Raw genomic sequence first — 20957 nt, 5'->3', positions numbered from 1 at the left:
ATTCCTTTGACTTAGTTAATGTTTCAACTCATCCAGAGACCAGTTTACCAAATAATAAATAAGAATACAGACAGAAGAATTATTTCCCTAAACATTGACTCATGGCCTTCTGCACCTGAAAGCGCACAAGAAATGAGCAGACTTCTAAAAATATTCTTAAAAATATTAGAACAGTCTTAATTCCAAATAAAATGAAGTTACAGAGTTCAGAAGTAAGGAAAAGGAGTAAAAATGTGTGATGTGGGAAGAACACTGGAGGAAATCAGATCTTTCTTGAATAAGAAAAAGTGTAGGAGAAGTTTGATTGCAATAATTTTGATCCCAGATTGGATTTAAAGCCATACAAGCGTCAGTGTATACCAAAATACAGATTTTTGACTGGCCATTCTAGGGACAGAATAAGAACTTTGAGAAACAACTAAGCCCCCAAAATTTGCTGAGGACTATTTTTATCTTAAAAAAAAAATAATAAAAAAACCCCAGTATTTTTTAAAAGTTGATTTCACGAAAGTCCAGGCTTCCCAAGAAAAACCTCTCATATGGCCAAGACTTTTGCTATTGACTCAGAAGAGAAAGCATAATTTTTTATTTATTCCAGGATGGTTAATTATTACCAACAAAAAATAGGCAGCGAACTGAGACACACGTCCTAGAGTACAGATCTGATCATAAATATCCATTGTTTCAAGTGAGTGGCCTAAACACCACCTATTGAAATCAGGAATTGAATTTGTTTCCTCATCAGCAGCCTCAAACAGATCTTGAGATGATCCCACTATGGTACAAGAAATCTTGCAGGTGAGGAGAGATTAAGAAGAAAAGAATTCACACCCCAACTCCTTGCAATCCCAACATGACATTTTATTTTATATACTTAATTGTCTCTATTTTCTTTTAATTTCTATTTTTCTGCTCTCATAGGAGCTATGTGAGCTAGGTGAGCTGCCTCCTGCTTACTCTGTTTGTTTTTTTTCCAGCAAAGGAGCTGGAAGTGGATACTGACATCCTCTCTGCCTATGAGGAGCTCTACTGATGTTAGTGGAACTGCACATCAATAGGAGGACACATCCCTACAGAATGTAAAACATTGTGGTGCATTCTTGTCAGACACCAAGGGCTATTTGTGACCTCAGCTTCTTGTCAAGCACATCAGCCATGCACCCACTCACACATGTATGAGGTGTGGAGAGAAAAGATGACTAACTTTACTAGAGGTCCAGAAGCCTTTAAATAATAGTGCCTAGGGCACCACTGGTCATGAGAAATGGCACAGCTCATTTCCCATGCTCTCTTTTTGTCTCAAAGCATAATTTACTTATTTTAATGTATGCTTAAAGATATGAAATTTAACTTGAAATATCAGCGTGCCTTGTAGGCTTTAGCATGGGAAAGCCAAGACACAAAGCATGTGCCTTAATGCAAAGCCAGAACAAATGAGTACAGCTGATGTTATTATAGGAATCAGGCAAAAGTCAAGGAATTCTGCAATTCCAAAACTAATGAGTAGTCTACAGCCTCCAAACATTTCATAAGAGGTTTCTGCTCTATGTGTAGCACAATCAGACGTCACCACTAAAGTAGTACAGCTGTAGCTGAGGAACATAGCACTAGCTACAAATTCAAGAAATGGAACAGAAGCTACACTTGTCCCACGGCTGTGACTACCTACAGTCAAGGTCTCCAGAGAGCACAGTCTCTCCTCCTATGCTGTACATAGGCTTCACATTATGAAGTGTTATGGAAAGAGTTTCTGCTTCAGCAGCAAATTGATTTCCCCAAGTACACTTTACTTGAGAAATTGTCACTTGAAACGTTATCTGAAAGGAACAACGTCTCTTTTTCATTTGTTCAGAGCATGTGTGCAGTTTAATTAGGTATTGGCTCAGGAGGCTTCAAAGAACAGCACTGAAATTAGCAACAGAGGCAAACTTTTGTTTCTCCTCCCAGGAACATTTGTTTCCATGGCAAATCTTTAACTCAGCAGAGAAATAACAACACTATGACCTCTGAATGACAGAGTATCTGGGACTAGGTTAATGTACATGGAAACCTACAGACATTAAATTTATTCCAATTGATGCAAAGGAAGAATAAGCATTATCAAGGACTTCACCCAATCTTGACTTCATCTTCACATCATCTTCACTCTTAAGAATAATTAAGCTTAAAAAGCACAGCAAGGACTCTTACTTTGTTGTAAGCTCAAAATATAACACACAGGTGAACTGTGTCAAAGACTAACGTGATAACCAGCCTGTTTTGATGACTCCTATTGTGACTTTTTTGATAACTCCTACTGTAATTCATCTGGTATCAATGGTATGTGACATGTATTAGGCAAGTGATTTTTTTCCTGGATATCTATTCTGCCTCTTTGTCTGGGAAAACCACATGCATTATTGTCAATATTAACTATGCTTAATAATACATAAGCATGAAATCAAGGAAAAACCTGATCCTTAATCATATTTTTTTAAAATCTCATTTTGAAATGTGATCAGAGAAAGAAACAGATATATCACTTAAAGAGCTGCTGCTGCCAAGGCTACAGAAGAGAAAGTGACAGAGAAATTCTCACAGATCACATTCATTTTTCCATGGACCTGCCCTAGTTTTGCTCAGTCATTGCACAAGCAAGGTAGATGATTTTCTACTGTTTATCTCCAGAAAAGTGACATAAAAGTATCTTTCTGATACTTATCAAGGTAAATTACTTTTCCTATTTTTAGGGAATATGAAATCAACTCCCATTATAAGAAAATATTCAGCCATTTTAGTTTACCAAGATCCAAAACAAATAGCCACACATTAAAACACATCTTTGCATAAGGTTTGGTAATCCTGATTTGTTATTTGCAATATCCACCAGGCCTGCTTCTTCCAGGCTCTACTTTCATTCGTAGTTACTTCTTCTCAACCTAATGTTCAGTTATCACCCTCTGCTACATCACTCCATCAGAGACTGCCAAATTAAACCCAGAACCTGCATATCATACACACTGCACTTTCCTTGGCCTCAGACAACCTCTCCCTCAGCCCAGATGACTATAACCTGCTGTGCCCTGACAACCAATTCTTGGAGAACTGATTGAGCTTGCTAAAAGAACAGGCTGGGAAATCAGGGTACAATCATAACCAGAAGAGTAAGGTAGCTTGTGTCAATAATGTTTCCTTTCAATTTAAGCCTCATTCTCAGCTGTTGGTTTCTATTTGTCAGCAGCACATCGACTATATCTAAATACCAGGAGTCCCTTTGGTATTACCTCCTCAAGAGCAAGACTAACCCTTGTGTTTGCTGAATTAATATGTTTGCCTAGAGAATCATCTCAAAGTGCCTGGGAGAATTAGTGTTCTTTACTCAACGCACTGAGAAATCAAAGGAAAGAGATTATCACTAACAAAGATATTTTGCTTAGCATGATCAGTCCTCATGAACAGTAGCCTTCTGAAATATAAAGGAGATAGTACCTTGCCTGTGCAACAGCAATTTAAAGTGAATTACTTGCAGAAAAGTCTTGCTTTGTTATTAGCATCACAGACCACTTCCCTTCCATGTGCTCCAATGGTTGATAACAAGCCACAAATGCTGTTAACTTTCTGCATTTTCTCTTCACTGTATCCACAGCTAGGTAGTGTAGAATCAAAAAGAGGACCTTGTTTTCATGCCAATACAGGCCCTAAAAACAGCTTTTCCCTGGCCCTGGACAAGGCTGTGCAAGGCTGTTTGGCATGGGCACAGATGGTTGCATCGCTCTGTCCCAGACAAGGGTTCTCACTCTCAAACCAGGAATTCACTACAAAACCATGACAAATTTTAGGTTGAGGATGCTCAGCCCTGCTTTTGCTGTAATAAAACCATTTTATTACAGAATCAAAGCAAAATTTGATTAAGGAAGCCAGCTCCTTGTTTTCTATCCACTTACAAAAGAAAACTGTGCAGTCTCCCATAAGCTTTCCATCATTTAATACAAGTAGACTGATGTGTGGTGTATTTCATTTCTCTACTTAAAGCACAAACTGATCAAATATAACCAAATCTGGGTGCAGAAGTGAACACTGAAAACTTAGGATAAGCCTTACAGGAGACAGATTCACAGCTTTTAGAAATTTTCTGTTTCACCAAAACTAATTCAGATTTGCCTCATAAAACAAAACAATTTTATATTTGTCTGATAAGTGTCTGCAAGTCTTGAATATATTTTAAAACTTTTTTATGGGTAAAAATTAACAAGTACTGGACAACCAAACTTTGCAGTCAGCAAAGAGCAACATAATCAAGGTAAATTAAACCATTAACAATGCCTAAAATAACAAGAAAACCTAAGTCATAAGCAGTAGGAGGGAGAAGGTATGCATGAACTCTTTCACCGTTCTTATAGATCACAGTTTTAAAATATCAACATTTTTTAATTTTAACCACTTGGACGCATCTTGAATGAGATGTTTCTACACAAATAAATATACATGGAGTTTATAGAAGAGAGAAACAAAAGATTAAATCAAAATTTTGAGATAACTTATCCAAAAAGTATGTTAAACTTCATATAATCTACCACTTCTTATCAAGTGAACCCTACCAATTTTTATCCCAATGACTATACCACCAGTAAGATAGCTACTGTAAGTATTGCACTATTCAGTGCTCATTTCCTTTCTTTTTATATGAGTGGCAAAGGTAAAATTTAAACTTGTCAGTTGTGAAATAGGTAAGGCAGGTTCCTGCACTTGTTATTTTAATGACTTAAAGAAATCCACAACTTATTTCAAATCCAGACATCTGTAACAATGTATAAAAAATGAGAGCATCACTGGAGTCATCTTTCTCTCTGAGTCAACTTACACACTATAGGAGTTAAAAAAAGTAGCATAATGGGAAATGTGTCAGTGGCACACCCTGACATGCCATTCCCTCATGTCCTGAAATACATACTCAAGTAAGTTTGATTTAAAACATTTAATAATGCATGCAAGCCTCAGCTTACACATTTTTTCTCTTCACTTTTTAGATTCAGAGGCTTAAACTCTGCCATCTCATTTCCACAGCTTCTCCACATGTGGCACTATTAGGGATCAAATATTGAAAAATAGTTCCATATATAGACTCCTGGTATGAAAAGACACTATTCAACTTCATCATAACTTACTTTGAAGTGAAAGAAGAAAACAATATTATAAAAAGAAAAAACCACACCTTAAATTATTTTAGAATATACAGCTGCTTTAAATTCAGATTCCAGCTGAACCCAAATTAACTTTCAGTTGGAGCTGACTTGTTGAGTTTTATTATGGTTGAATTGCCTTGCTTGAAACTTTCATAACTCCTGGTAGTTGCCCCCTTTGGTTTAGGTATACTAACTGCAACTGTGCCACGTATGTTTAATAATACATGTATAAATAATAACTAGAGCATAACTTTCCTTAGAATCATGCAGAGTGTCTGATTTATCAATAAGAATCAATATGAATATTGCAGATTGAGGGAGGGTTTCCTCCTCTCTGCTGCACCTCTGAAGGTGCAGAAAAGGGGCTATTATCTGGAAAGTGTCTGCAGAGAAAGGAAACTAAGCAATCCAGTAGGTAACATGGATTTTCCTTCCAGAAAGGAAACTAGGTAACTCTTCTGCACTGAAGGGTTTTGAAGCTTGCTGTAGCTTCCTTGTCTTTCTCTTTCTAACAGTCCAAGGTCTATCTTTTAACTCAATATAACTCTTGTGCTGACACCTATGCAGAGTCTGTATTCTCATATTTCAGCAATACAACTTAATGAGTTTGAGTATTCTATACTTTTCTGAAACCAAAAATGGCCAAGGCTTATAAAAGAAGCCCTGTGATTTATGCTAAAGAAATGGACAAATTAAAAAAAAACAAAAACAAAACTCCACGTATGCTTTGTAGGGGTCTCTGATGTCATCTCTGATCATTACTCTATCTCTAGTTTGAAAACTTTATAGGCTGCAGTGACTTTGCACAGATTGAAAACCATGAATACAAGCATTTCAAATTCATCAATACTGTGAGCATTGTAATCAAGTGGGCTTGATGTTTGGTTTTTTTTTGTTTTTTTCTTTTTTTAAATTAGCATAAAATAGAACTGAATTCTATGTATTAGACATAGCTCTCTTCCATTTTGAAACCTAAGATTTACCATCCAAACTATAAATTCTCATCAGTATAGCTTAAACTACATCCTTTAACCCATATAATTCATATTTCCTCCATAACAACATACATATATCTATATATCCAAGTCTGCCAAGGTAACTCTTTCCAAGCTTAGAAAAATAGCCTTACTGAGAAAAACCCACTCTGTTCAATATGAGTTTTGTTTCCATATTAACTCAGTATCTTAAAGTGAAGCAGGCCTCTGATACTGCCTTAATACAGAAAAAGGTAGATTCTTCAAATGTACACACTCATGTTTAGCTCATTATACATTTTACATGCACGACTTTCTTCTGTATATCTTCCATGCCACAGAGAATTATCTTCAATAATCTTAGAGATTAGAGAGTCTCCTTTCACTGCAGGGACTCTAGTAATGAGCCTGGCTCTCACAGTGAGGGCTGCCCAGCACTGCTGGGCTTTCACAATTTTATACTGGGAAAACATAAAGATGCTTGAATGTCATGAAAGTGATAAGGAAAACAATGCTTGGATTTTTACAGAAGGTTGTGGTCCTGGCTGTTCCAGAAAACAAGAGTACAGTTAAAGCACTCAAGTATCAATGCAGGGAAAACACCCCTTGTGTCTATATCCAGTGGTGTTGTTCTTCATGCTACAACAAAACTTGAAACCTTCAGTTAAGACCTGGAGTTTCATCTTGAGAACAAGCAAGTAGTACTGCTATTTAATGGACATCAGTCACAGTTTATGCCCACGGTACTTGTTTCTGTCATTGAAAACATCATAAAAACAATGCAAAGTATATTCAGGAAGTAAATTAGAGATTTCATTATATGCCTGCCTTTTAAAGTCAAGAACAGCAGTATCCTTTTCTTTTTGAAACAGCTCAAGTCACTTTCATTCCCTACAATACCACCCTTTGATTTGGGTTATAAGCTGTATAATCATAGACAAAATGCTTATCCAAATCTGTGCTGCCTCACCTACAAGACCTAAAAATTAAAGCAAAGGATTTCTCAACATTAAAAGACTTCAATGGCCTCTAGAAACAATAAGAACTGCCAATATCAGTGTTCTAGTTAAATTCATGCTCAGGTAAATACATTCTCTCCACTAAAAAAAATATTCTTTATGATATGACTCATTTACATGTACTGTACAACAATTAAGTTCAAAAACAAAGCTGAAGAGTGATCATCTTAAATAGAGGCTATATTTTTACTCCATACATTCAGTTCTTTATAAACTTCTTGTATCTTTCAAATTGAAGTGTTATCCATGTTTGATCTCTTTTAACTATAAAAGAACTTCAAAGGACCTACAGTTGTGCTTTTTTCATATTAATTCATCTACATTTTAATAAATTTTATATTTTTTAGAAAGATATTGCTTTTCCCTAGTATCGCAAAGAAGGCGCGTTCATTTAGGAACATAAAAATATTTCTAGGTTTATGTCTTTGCTGTGTACAGAGCTTTAAAACTCATTTAGGATCTTATTGAGCAGAATCAGGTGGAATAATAAATCAGTGATACCACTGTGCAAGGTACCATCTGCGTCAGGGACTGAAGAAGGGGTGCCAAGAGACAAAATATCTAGAGCACTGGACCACTGAGAGAAATCAGTCTGTTTATGTACCCTGTGGGCTGCACACCTTTAATAGCTGTAATTAGCAGAATGTCCTGTGGATGGTGGATTTTATTCACACCTGAATTTTGACCCTGTAAGGTTAGAAGGAAAGAGCAGCAGCCCCCTCCTACCACCCCCTTTCTTGAAGTAGAGACTACAACAGAGTTTGCGTGGCCAGAGTAACACAGATGCATGCCTCCCAGAGATTGTATCTTCCTGTAGGATTTTAAGAGTTTCAGGTGCTGTTCTCTAGGAAAATACACGGAGTTTCTTCTCTAATAGTGCAAAAGTATACACTACAGAAAATGTCCCCTTCAAACCTCAACAACAGTCACTGCAGTGGAGAAACTTTTTGCACTGAGAACTCAAAAGGTAAGGACATTCAAATACGAATTCAATCACTTTTTAACTCAAGCCCTTCTTTTTTTTCTTCATTTTTTCAAAGTCATACTTTCTATAAATCACGAAAAAAAAAAAAAAAAAAAAAAAAAAAAAAAAAAAAAAAAAAGAGAGATAAAAAGACAAATGCCAGCTCTTTAAATGTCAAATGTACAAAATCCCTTCAAATACTATCTTAGCTATAACCTCTTCAGCTCAGTAAAAATCTAGTTCTACACAATGAAAGAGTTTTAGAAGGTGGATTTCTAACTGTGTACTTACTCAAATTGAGTTGAATCCATATTTGCAATTAAAGCTCCCATTGTTCTGAAATTGCTGTAGTTAGCAATATTCATTTAACCTCCAAAATTTTAGCACAGCATTCTCTAGACACTACTGGGAGGTCTACATAAAACTCAGTCTCAAGAAGTACCATAATTTTATCATATACTAGAATAGGAAGGTTTAATGAATAGAGCTTTATTGAATGTCCTCTCCTGCAAAAGAAGTACAGAGGGAAATTTCTCTGAACACCACAGAAAATGAGAAATTACTTCCTGTTTTGTTACCCTTAGTTACTTTTAAATTTGCTGGTTTGCTTTATGGCTAAAACAGAATTTAAATGCTAGCAGACAGTACATGAAAAACCACATAAGCAATGCAAATTTTTTTGCTTCCACGTAGTCAACCCAAACATTAACGCCCTGACAACCAAGAATTAATAGGGTTACCCAGTGTTCATTGGCAAACCAAAAGGCCCCAAGATCTGAATTTATTTTGACCTGTCTTTGGGCAGCCTCTCAGCTACTCAAGTTCTGCCCATGAGGGCTTTGATAAACTCAGATTCTGAGAGCCTCTGGTGTCTTCAGTGAGTGAGCAGCTGCCTCCAGGACACCACAGTTTCTCCAGCATCAGAGAGCCTAGGGCAGCCAGACTCCTAATTTTCAACTTATTTATGTTTTTAAAGATAGCTGGGACAATTATAAACCTAAATTTACAGAACCGGATCCCCTACATTTATTTTTAACTGCATAAGATTGACCTGATCTGAGCAAGAAAACTGATGGAGTAGAACTAGCAAAGTTTGAAAGAGACTCAAAGATTTCAAAATTATGACCATCTTACTGCCTCTGATCAGTCTCCTACAAAATGCCTTGTTTACCGTGTTCCTTTGGTTGCATAAGCAGTGATAAGATCAAATATTCTTCCTTAAGCACCAGGCAATAATGATATAATTGTCATCTACCACTTCCCTAATGGGATTATCCGACCTTGAAGATTCCTTCACACTGCTTCAGTGCTGATAAGACTTTTCTTTTGGAAATAATTTTTAAAGGCCATCAACACTTTCTATTTGTTTAAAAAAAAAATCCCATTTCCCACACTTTTGGAGACCATGAAATTTTTTAAAGCAAAAAAGCTTTTCCACACTTCTCATTCCCTAACAGTAAGCTTCTGTCTATTTGCTTTTAGTTTTGACAAGGGAAAGTCAGAAGCATATTAATTTTCAGGCTAACACTCCTAATGAGAACTTTAACAGTACAATTCAGCATGCACACAGATTTATCCCAACAGAGAACCATTCAGAGTGCTTAAGCTTTTGCTAATCATAATAATCTAACTTTTTATCCAAATGTTTGCATGGAGTCTGTCTTGAATAACTGGGCTCTTTTTGTGGATCTCTACTCCCTTTAATTCAAATAATTACCATATTACTATTTATATTTTTGCTTTTTTTTTTTTTTTCCCCATGCTGCATACACACAAAAGCCTCTGTGGAAATCTTGGCAGTCCTTCAACAAATCAAAGTAAAGGAATTTGGGTTAAAATTATAACTGAGGCTCCAAGGCTGGTAAAGTGGCCCCCACTTAGAATATATCAGTGCAACCTGGCCAATATTTTTTTTCAATCTGAAATTTTAATAAAATTAGAGAATGTTTGGTGATTAGCAAATTATGAAGGAAGATTATATTCTTATGGAAAACATCTTTATAAAATATGCTTATTATTGATATCACTGTTTTTAAAGATAAATAAATTACAGTCACAATATAATAATAACTAAGGATGAGTACATAAAATATTCCTTAAATTAATAGCTGTTCTTTGGTAAAAATTGTAGTGCCTTTTCAACATGCTTTTAACATTCAATCTGTAAATTACATCATTAAAATCCTTGCTAGGCACTAATGTCACCTGTATTAGCAATACCTTGGTTAAAGAAACAAACCAGAACTCTTATTACACACAAACCTGACTTTAATTTTAATCTCTGTAAAGTGAAGGAAACTTTGGAGAGGCATAGAGTGAGAAAAGGGGTGGGTCCATTGCAGGATGTAATTCTATCCATTTTAATGTCATTTAACCCTAAATGTATATTTAGGGCCCAAAACATAGCCCAATAAAACATAAACAGCATTAAAATTCTAAGTGGTAAAAAATTATACTAACTTTATTACTCACTTAAAAACTTAGACTTTTTAATCACACTTACTACACTTGGTATTTGGAAAAGTGTTGTAACACCTTCTTAAGCCCTTTGCAGAATGTAAAAAACAAACAAACAAACAAAAAAAAACAAAAAACAAAAAAAAAATACGCATTAATTTAAAAACTACTGGATCTCTGTTGTCCTTTCCAGCTATAATAAACAGGAATTTAATCATGGCCCTACATTACATTACATTACATTCATGGTACATCTTCAATTTAAAAAAACACATCATGGAACATTCTGCTTCTCCAGTGTTAATGCACTGACAACGACAGCCATTCCAGTTAATACCAATATGGGTAATAGAATGGCTGAGCTCTCACTATTAGAAGTCCCTTTGCCAAAGACTTCAAAAAGCCTTTTCATGGAGTGAGGACTCCTAATTGGGTCACCAAAAGGATGCTCAAACCATTTCTAAAAGCCAGCCAGAAAACCTCCCCTTGACTTCAGCAGACTTTGAATCAAGCCTTCAGATCTCAGCTATTATGCAATTCCTGCATTTTTTTCAATGAGCCACGATAGATCTGTGTTCTGAAAGCTAAAATCTATCTTTGTATTTTCTTTCATAAAAGATCAGAACCTCATAAGCACCATCTGGACTGCTTCTGTGTGTCTCTGTGCTTTATGCAGATATTGTCTTCAAACACAGACTGCAAAAATCCTATTGCAGCAGCAGACAGTAACTGGGATCCTTATCCCAGGAGTCCTTTGAAGTCAAAAGCAGCTGAATCAGGCCCTCTTTATGCTCTGGATAATAAAATCACCCAACCTATTGTCATAGTTTATACATGCCATAATTGCATAACCATTGCTATATGTCAGCTTCCTCACATAAACTCTTACCTCCGAGGCAGGCACCCATGGCCAATGAGAAGATTAATGGTTTTATAGGCAAGTTAACTTCAGGATCTTTACTCAGGTTGAGAAGCACAGGAATCTGTGGTTTAAGAAGAGAAGAGAGGGAGAAACTCAGGAGACGTTAGCATCAGCATGATGTAAATAAAATTAATTCAAGTAATCGATTCAAAAACACCAGTAAGTCTAAAGAATAACTTGACCCCTTTGTCATTAAAAAAAAATAAATGCATATTTTTATTCTATTCTTGCTCTGCACTCACTCTCCCCTGCTGACTGTGCTAAGTCCCACAAGCCAAAGAGAAGGCATTGGCAACATGATGCCAAGCTTGACACAGGTACTGCTAACAACACTGAGGATGAAGGTTATGGGTACCTCCTATGAGATACTCCTATCTCACCAGGGGACTGCAGTGACTATAAATCAATCCCCCCTCCATTTCTTGAAACCTAAAGGATAGAGCTGCATCTCCATTTCTTGCTGGAAACCGCTGTAATAGATGTCCACAACTTCACAGTCAAGATGGCTGTAGATCATGTGTCAGCAACTAAAAAATTCCTGAATATTGCCTGATATTTCAGGGAAGAACTGAGAAAGACCAATGGGACAGGCTTCTGGATGCATAAGCAGAGCTGAGTTATGTTACTTTTAATTCTAACATTATATTTACCAGATAATGTAGGTTTAGTTCACTAGAAAATATTTGCAAGTTGTATGAATTTCATTTAATCATTTTAGCAAAGAACATAAAATAATACCCCTGAAAAGCCAAACGGGTTTTTAAAGAGACATAGTAGACTTGATTAGGCAATCAGAATAGAGCCCCAAAATACAGCAGGCTGGCCTGTGTCAGTAACACTGACAGCTAAATAACTTTCACACACTTTTGGAAAAACTGGTCAGAGTTCGACTTGTGTAACCACTTGATCTGTTTTTTTCCATTAAAGAGTAAAGAAGGATTTAAATTTTCCACACACTTTGTTACTTTCAAACCACCACTGCCAAAACATGATACGTTATTCAAATTGCAGTTATATTTATTCTGAAAAACTATCTTCCGATGTTAAAATAAAAAAAATTAAACACAGTTACTGAAATCACAGGATAGGACATCTAGCTCAATCTAAATAAAACATTTTTTTCCTACTATATCATTTTGACCAGAAAACCTAAAAATTATTTAGTTTCTCAGAATTTTTTGCAACTATCCTGATGTACTACAGCGATTGCTTTGTTGGAGAACACATCCTGATCAGTGCAGACCAGAAATACCTTTTTAAATTAGATTCTTCCTTGTGCATGCCCTGAACAACATGGAGAAGGTAGTTAGACAGAGAAGATTAAAATCCTTTATTAAAATCCTTATCAATATTTTTTTTTTCTGATGCTGAGACACCTAAAGCTGTTGCCATCCAGATCCCAAGTAATACCAGTTTCACACCCCACCGAGGAGAACCATGCAGAAAGCAGAATCCCATGGCCCCCCAGGAGCCACCTCCCTGACCATGGCACTGTAAACAAGAGGAGAAGTGAGAAACAAAACAGAGATCCCAAAAAGAAAGCCCATGAAGTAATTCTCTGCTAGGTACTTGCAGACACACAAGCATAATACACCCATCAGAAAATTTGGTTCTGTTTAGTGAAGGAGACCACTGTCAGGAGCTCTCAGTGTTCTGTAAACTCTATTGATTTCAACTCACTGTGTTTTCTTTTAAGCACAAAGATAGATTGAGATGTGTTGAGAGAAGATGCAGTTGTGGATCTCCATTTCTTATTTTTTTAAACCAAAGTATTTTAGGAAACAAAATATGCACTTGACCCTATTGGTTTTATGTTCTTTTCTTGATATAACATTCCTCTCACTCAGAAATACTGTGACTTCTTTTTAAAAGGTTTCATAATAATTAATCATCTATGTTAAAATCACCATCAGCAATGTCATGCTCTTAAATGCATTATCAGGTAGTAGGGCTAGAACAGGAATCTCTTCTCCCATAAATGTCTGGTTTTATTGCAGGGCACAAACACTGAAACAGGTCTTAACAATATACATTTGTGTAGACTTAAATTTGATTGTTTCCCCTACTGAAAGTAATCAATCTTTAACAAAAATAATGGTTACAAGTCAGAAAAAAGATGGAAGTCTTACAAACTTCTACCACATCTGAAGTTAGATTTAATATGCATATATCCTTTGTAAATAAGAGTAGAAAAAAACAAGGAGAACTTCACCATAAGTTTCAGTTTTGAACTAAATACTACTATGCTTAATTTCATAAAATACTGCCAGTTTGCTAATAACAATGCTTGCATTTATATTGTGATATGCAGTCCCTTTTTCTTAAAAAAGAATAGTGGTTATATTTGCACTTCTCAATTCTCTTTTCTGCTTGACAGAGAGGGTCTAGTTGATACCTCCCAAGCTTTATTCCTTCAAGCCCTTTTTTTAAAAAATTGGAATGGAGAGCCTTGAACATTTTGCTTTCACATTTACTTTGCTACAAAGACTGCATTCTTTGAAAGCAAAACCACGAGCACAGACCCTATGAGGAGAAGCTGAGAGAGCTGGGGCTGTTCAGCCTGGAGAAGAGGAGGCTCAGGGGAGACCTCATCGCTCTCTACAACTCCCTGAAAGGAGGTTGTAACCGGGTGGGGGTTGGTCTCTTTTGCCAGACGACTTTCAACAAGACAAGAGGGCATGGTCTTAAGTTGTGTCAGGGGAAATTTAGGTTAGATATTAGAAAGAATTTCTTTACGGAGAGAGTGATCCGGCATTGGAATGGGCTGCCCAGGGAAGTAGTGGATTCTCCGTCCCTGGAGATATTTAAAAAGAGACTGGATGTGGCACTCAGTGCCATGGTCTAGCAACTGCAATGGTGGTTCAAGGGTTGGACTTGATGATCTCTGAGGTCCCTTCCAACCCAGCCAATTCTATGACTCTATGATTCTATGATCAAAGAGTTAATATTTTCCTCCCTTGCACTCACAGCCTCTTTTCCAAGACCCAAAGTACGAAAAAAAAGTTGCAATCAAGACCTGTACTCTATTTTACAACAAAACCTTCTAATGAGCATGGCATTCCACCAAAGGTGATTAAGAAAGACCTCTTCTGAACCTGTGAAGACCTTCTGAAATACATGCAGAAATTATAATTATTAGCATTACTAGCTGGACCTCGGGTATGCAGAGAGGAGACTAAAGAGGAGGTGTGCAAGTCCTGCTCTGCCAGTGAGTATCTCCTCCTGGGATGGCAGAAGATTCATAAAAAACAGCAGAGTGAAGCCCTCTCACCAACCTCTGCTTCCCAAAGACACTTCTACAAGATATCACACACCCTTGTTTTGTAAGAGTAACTTCAGCAAGTTTAGCCTATACCTATGTAGATCAGTAGAAGGCATCAGGTCATATTGCCCATTTTGTGCAAAATGACAATGAAGCAGCAATTCACACCTTTAGTTTAGGGTTTCATTGCTGCTCCACACCATGAGATTTCATGACACACATATGTCTTTTGTGTGAACTGCAGACAATATGCACTAGTAGAAAAAGGAGTTTCTGTTGTTTCTCAGAATGCTGATGGTTGGTCTGTGTCTGCAGACAGCCACAGGCCAGTTTACATTTATCAAGCACTGAAACGCAGGACATGGAAAATTCAGTAGAGCAGAAGACAAAGAAGATCCAAAAGGAAAATTGACACTAAGAACATGAGATACATATGAAATACTCAGTAGTGTAAATAAAAAGCCTCTGATAGTTTTGGAGGCAGTAAACAGCAGGCCAAAAATTATCTGGTTTCTAACAAAGACCTGTCAGAGACTAAGTCACCTCGCAAGCCAGGTGGTTAATGGCAATTTTTTACTACCCTATTTTGAGGAAATAGTATTTAAACACAGCTAAAATGAGGAATTACTATGGCTATATTTTTTCTGGTAATAAAAGAAATATATAAACAGATGGTTCCAGCATGTGAAGCCGATAAAACGTGTCAATTAAACTAAAGAGCATACTGGTAATAAAATTACGTCACCTGACATTCTAAGGGCAAACATCCATGGCTATTTAAAGGACAATACTAGGAAAGTGCAGGCCCTAAAAATGAGTAAGTCTGCCTGTCAAGGAATGCCATTGTGAGTTTAACCTGTTGAAAAGCGGAAAAAATACCAGGGGATTCATAGAATGATACATAGATCATCACAACATGATTCCCCAAAATTATTCTTCAGACAAAGAAAGCTGGTTATCCAATATGGAAACAATCCTTACCATTCAATTTTTAAAATGTGTGAACTTATTAACCAAGCTCCTGGCCTATGAAATCTTATCCACAAATTATTTTATGAGTGCTTTTTAAGAAATTTCAAGTTATATCTGTATACATAATTTTGCTGCTGGTAACATAGTCTTACGTACAGTCAGAGTTCATGGAGTTTCCCACAAAGTGTGTCTCAAACTCAAAATATTCTGCTATAGTACATTTTTTTTATATATTGATAAGAAATGATTGATTTAGCTATAATTTGCGACAGTTGCCAGACATGCTTATGCAACAAAGTGGAATAAAAACACATTCATATAAGCATCTGTTTAATTAAAGAGGTAGATCTTCACTTTCCAGTGCTTAAAGAGAATGAAAAAGTCTTTGCATTCTAGTTCATCAAGCCAGTTTCAGTTTCTCCATCTTCTTTTCAAGCAGTTTATGATCTTTGCATACAGGAGAAATTATGTGAAACAAGCAGTTGGAAGATACTCTGAAGACTGCACACTTGCACTGTGTTGTAGGGGACAAATGGAGGACCTTATCCAGCAACACAGGCTGTGCTGGGAACATCCCGTGAATGAACTGATCCTGTCTTCTGGCACCTCCCCACCCTTGAAGAAACAGAGCAGTATGACTTTCTAAGCACTCTTGCCATTACAGTAGCTTTGCCCACATTCAGCGGGAGGCTCACAATCAGAATAGCTGGGACTGGCAAGACTGGAATACAGGACATGAATCACAGTATATTCACATTTCTCATGCAAAAGAGGCACATCTGTTGTCCTTGACTATGAGCTACCACCAGACCTTTCATAATCTTTGCATGATATTTCAGGAAAACCTATCACAAATTAAACAAGCCCTGTGAGTCTGGTTTCTATTAACTCCTACTGGTCAGTGGCAAACAACTTTGGGGTTATCAAATCAGCTATTTGCAAAGGATGCCATCTTCCAAAAATTCTTGGCTCAGTCAGAGCACACAGCTGACATCTATGAAACCACCCAGATTTTTACATCTGGGTGGGTTCAAAAAATGGGACGAACTTGATGGGTTCCACATCTCTACCCAGTCCTTGGTCCATCAAGGCTACAACAACAGAAATCACAAGGGAGATTGTGAAGCTGAAACCTTTTGCCAGGAAAGCAGAAACCTTTTGCCACTCATGGCTACATCATAATAGGTGCCCCATACTCCTGTATCACTTAGGTCTATGAAACCAAACACAGATATAGAAGTATGTCAGTATAACCCTCTGCTTCTGAGTACACCCTGGTGTTGACTCCCAAGCTGTTGCTTCCATTGGGCAACTGAATGACCATGTAAGTGAACTGTATGGCTGAAGAAGTGAATTTGCTCTGTGGGTGGTTATCTGCTATCAATAATTACAGCTTTATTCTGTAAATAGAAAGTCAATAAATAAAAGGAGATATAACAAATACCTGTTCCACTGTCTATTTATTACACAGAGTCTCCAATTAGTGAAATGTTATTCTACAGAAGAGCTGGATTCGATATGAGTTACTCCTCACCAGGAGTTCCTAACTTTGTAGTAGTGATATGTTATCACATATGTAGTGATAAAAAGACTTCCAAAACCAAACATCGCTTGTGTTGTCAGTAGGAATACCAGTATCAAAGAAACAAAAATAATTTTAAATTAACATTACAATCTTAATGTAATAAATCTGTACTTAGTTACTAAGGAATTTTTTGTATTTTCTAACATATAATGAGAAAGACCTAACCCATTAATTACCCTACATGTGTCTCAGCTTTAGATTTCCGTATAACACATCCATGCTTTAAACCTCAGTTAATTACTCTCTTGCACAGGTGAGAATATGTGTATATTTTTCTTCCTCCCCACTTTCTCCAATTATTTTTAAATAAAAAGTATTGTGACACTCTCTTCAGTTCAGCCCAGAACATGATGAAAAAGACATACATTTGAAATGTCTAAAGTTTTGACAGGAATCCTTTCCTGTCCCTCTGTATTTCACTCCCTCAAAGATATAAAAGAAATGGTCTTTAGGTATTCCAAAAGATTCGTGTGTTTCAGTCCCTTCTCCAAAATATGCCCTTTAAAGAGGGCTCCTTTCAAATCCTGTAAATGACCTTTTGGTCAATGTGCATGCAGGTACTTTTTGATATTTCTCCAGACCAGTCTTCATAGACTAGCTGATGTGAGTCTAAACCTTTTAAACTACAATTTCTGCGTTATTGCTTAATACTCCTGAAGCATTTGATGGAAGGCAACTCATCCTGAACCAATCTTTCCCTTCATGCCTATTGCTTGCAGTCTGTTGTTAAATCAACATAATTCCACAGGAAACACCAAACTAATCAAGCCAAACTACCGTAGTAGCACATAATTATAGAGAAGCTGCAAATCTTTCCAAACTGACATAGGCCATATAATAAGCACCTTAAACCTTAACAAGATTAAGGGTGGGCACGACCAGCCAACAGAAATGGCAGAAAAAATTATATTTAGATGACAACATGTTGTAATGTTGAATCATTCCTAGAGTATAATGAAAGGATTATTGCTCTTTAAACAGGGAACTTTATTGAATAAACCTATCTGATCATGTCCTAATTCATTATAATTTGATACTTCCCTTATATTAAAACTCAGTTGCTAATAAGCATTTGATATGCTTGACATTATTTGCCATTTTTTAAACCAATTACATAAGTAAGGTAGAAAGAAAAGGTTAAGGTGTTAAAAAAGCATTAGCATCACTACAGAGAGCATAGAGGGAAAGCACTGAGAGCAGCAGGTGGATAGTGACAGTTTCCAGCAAAAAGACAATTTTATTTCTCAGCTGCGGATGTCAATACATGAGGAAAAGTATAAAAATACAGCAAAAACATTCCATCTGGTCCCACAGCTAACTGCAGTGGCCAGCTAGATGTCTACATGGTATTGATAAGCTTGTAATAACTATTCAGCCTCGGGAGATAAAGTAAACTGCAACACCGCAGAGGTCGAAAAAGCAAAAATGCAAATAGGAATCAGCAAGCTCATCTCCCTTGCCAGCACAGAGAGGACAAAGTGCAAGTGCTGCCCAGACCTACCATGGTAGCTGTGAAGGGGATGTTGTCAATCACAGAGGAGGCCAAAGCAGACACCCAGAGCACTAAAATGATGGCCACTGCCAAGCGCTGCTCCTCGGGAACCGCCTTGAATGGAGAGAGATTAAATTACAGCTTTGATGAGATCACTGTTGCTCTGTCCCCTTGATAACACAATTTTGTGTTCTTCACAATTTTAATTTATCAATAGTTATTACTCCTTCAGGCTCTGTGATTTTAAAAGCATCCTGAAGAAAACAGCCCCGTATTTATTAGCACAATTCTTGCTCTTCCAAGAAAATTCAAACAAACAGAAATACAAAGACCAATATTTCTAATACCCTTACTTGTGTTTCACCTAAGAAACTCTAAATTTTCCCCTTTTACTCTTTATTGGTTTTGGGGTGTTGTTTTTTTGGTTGTTTTTTTTTTTACTACAAAAAAGGCTTCCTTTTTGCATTATTGTTATGTTTATTCTGACTGAGGACAGACACTTACATTCTAAATATCACCTCCACAAAGGTACAACATGCTTTCTTGACATTTTTAATGCATGTATGAAATAATTAATGCCAAATTAAAAATTAATATAATATTAATTATTCCATTGGAGTAAAATTTTTTATTTTCCTGTTTAAAAACTGCAAATATTTAAATATACCTTTATTAACAAAGCTGTCTTCTCTCCTATGTAGTCTATTAAGTGCAGGTGAGCCAAAGCCTACAAAAAAAGAAGATATTGATATCAACTTGTGAAGTGCCTGATGCAGTTACATTTTTTCAGTGGATGGAAGAAAATTCAACAATTCATTCCCATTTACAAGGTATTTATATTCATCTCATGTAGCATCTATAGAGGATTTGCAATTGGTAGAAAGGAAAGACATGTCAGGAGTTGGTAGCTGTATTTACAGAAGTGGGTTGGTTGTGTTGGAATGACTGATGGGATTGCCTAAGAGTATGGATCACATGAGAGGAAGGCTGAATTTTAAAAATCTGTTTCTTTCCTGAATACCTGAACACAAATTATTTTAAACTAGCTTTACCAAAACCACAATAGAGAAGTATATCTTGTGTTTAAAAGGTCAGATGAAATGAGTCATCTTGCCTTCAGTCTCAAAGCAAAGAGAAAGCAAAAGGCATGTTTTTCTTAAGCAGATTCCTCAGACCCATTAAAAACCAACACTACACATCTGCTAGACCAGGCCAGAGACCTTGGGTCAATGGAAATGGGCAGAGGAAGCAGCATCCAAGAGAAAGGAACATGGAGTCTCCAATGCCCAAGTGAAGCACCTGAACCAAGGAGAGGAGCCCCGTTAGCACTGGGACAGAGGACAGCCTGGGCTGTCCCCCCATTCCTATTTGTACAGGACACGCAAACAGCACCCCACTCAAACGTGGTTACTAATATGACAAAAAGACAGAGCAATATCCCAGCAGAGTGGTGATGACTGATCTCTCCTTGGGCAGACAGGAGAATACAAAATCAATCTGCACACCCCAGGAGAATGATCTGTTCCCTCAAACCACAAGGTAAAAGGGTGATTTTAACTCATGAGAGATAGCTTTAAATTCATGTCAGTTTTGTTTTCTTTTCTTACGAGGGTCCAGGATGAACGAGTATTTCAGGTTGAATGGGTTCTGCCTATTTTACAACTTTTCAGTTTCTTGGGGGAGAAAATCACTTTGGCCTTGGTTTAGCCTGGCCCAAAGTGGTTGGCTTGCTTGCAGTTTTTCTGCCACTACAAAGGCTCAGACAGCTGCAATGCCTCACCTGCTTTCCCCATTCCTGCACAGAGCCACAGAAATCATTATTCACACAACACACTCTGTGTAACCAGCACACCTGGCCCCCAGATAGAGCCCTTCAGAGACAGCAGTGGGGAAAAAACTCATCCCATAAGCTGTTGAATTCCATGACAGAGATAGAAGAAGATCCTAAGAGTCACTAAGTGGTGTGGTAGGCGACACGGTAACGTCAGGGTGACAAAGGGGATGTCATTCAGAATGGAAAGTCTGGCACCTGTAGCTCATCTGGGTGGCAGCTGAACGCTACTCTTTTGGGCATCACTACATATTGGCCCAGAAATTATACTTCCTTTTAATAGTGCATTGCACAAGAAAAGATCTACCTACATTTGA

General features: G+C 37.0%; 1 protein-coding gene across 1 annotated transcript in view; it reads right to left on the bottom strand.

The window, feature by feature from the left end:
- Window positions 1–20957, bottom strand: part of OCA2 (OCA2 melanosomal transmembrane protein) — a 158420-nt gene that overhangs the window by 36744 nt on the left and 100719 nt on the right. The window contains exons 19-21 of the mRNA XM_008498085.2: window positions 19477–19536; window positions 18819–18923; window positions 11466–11559 (exon numbers count right to left, since the gene is read on the bottom strand). Coding sequence (XP_008496307.1) covers window positions 11466–11559; window positions 18819–18923; window positions 19477–19536 — 259 coding nt within the window. The remainder of the gene's footprint in view (window positions 1–11465; window positions 11560–18818; window positions 18924–19476; window positions 19537–20957) is intronic.

The sequence above is a fragment of the Calypte anna genome, chromosome 1 (assembly GCF_003957555.1).
Source record: "Calypte anna isolate BGI_N300 chromosome 1, bCalAnn1_v1.p, whole genome shotgun sequence".
NCBI classification, from domain to species: domain Eukaryota; kingdom Metazoa; phylum Chordata; class Aves; order Apodiformes; family Trochilidae; genus Calypte; species Calypte anna.
The sequence above is the reverse complement of the archived record's forward strand: the minus strand, read 5'-3'. Positions and strand labels throughout refer to the sequence as shown.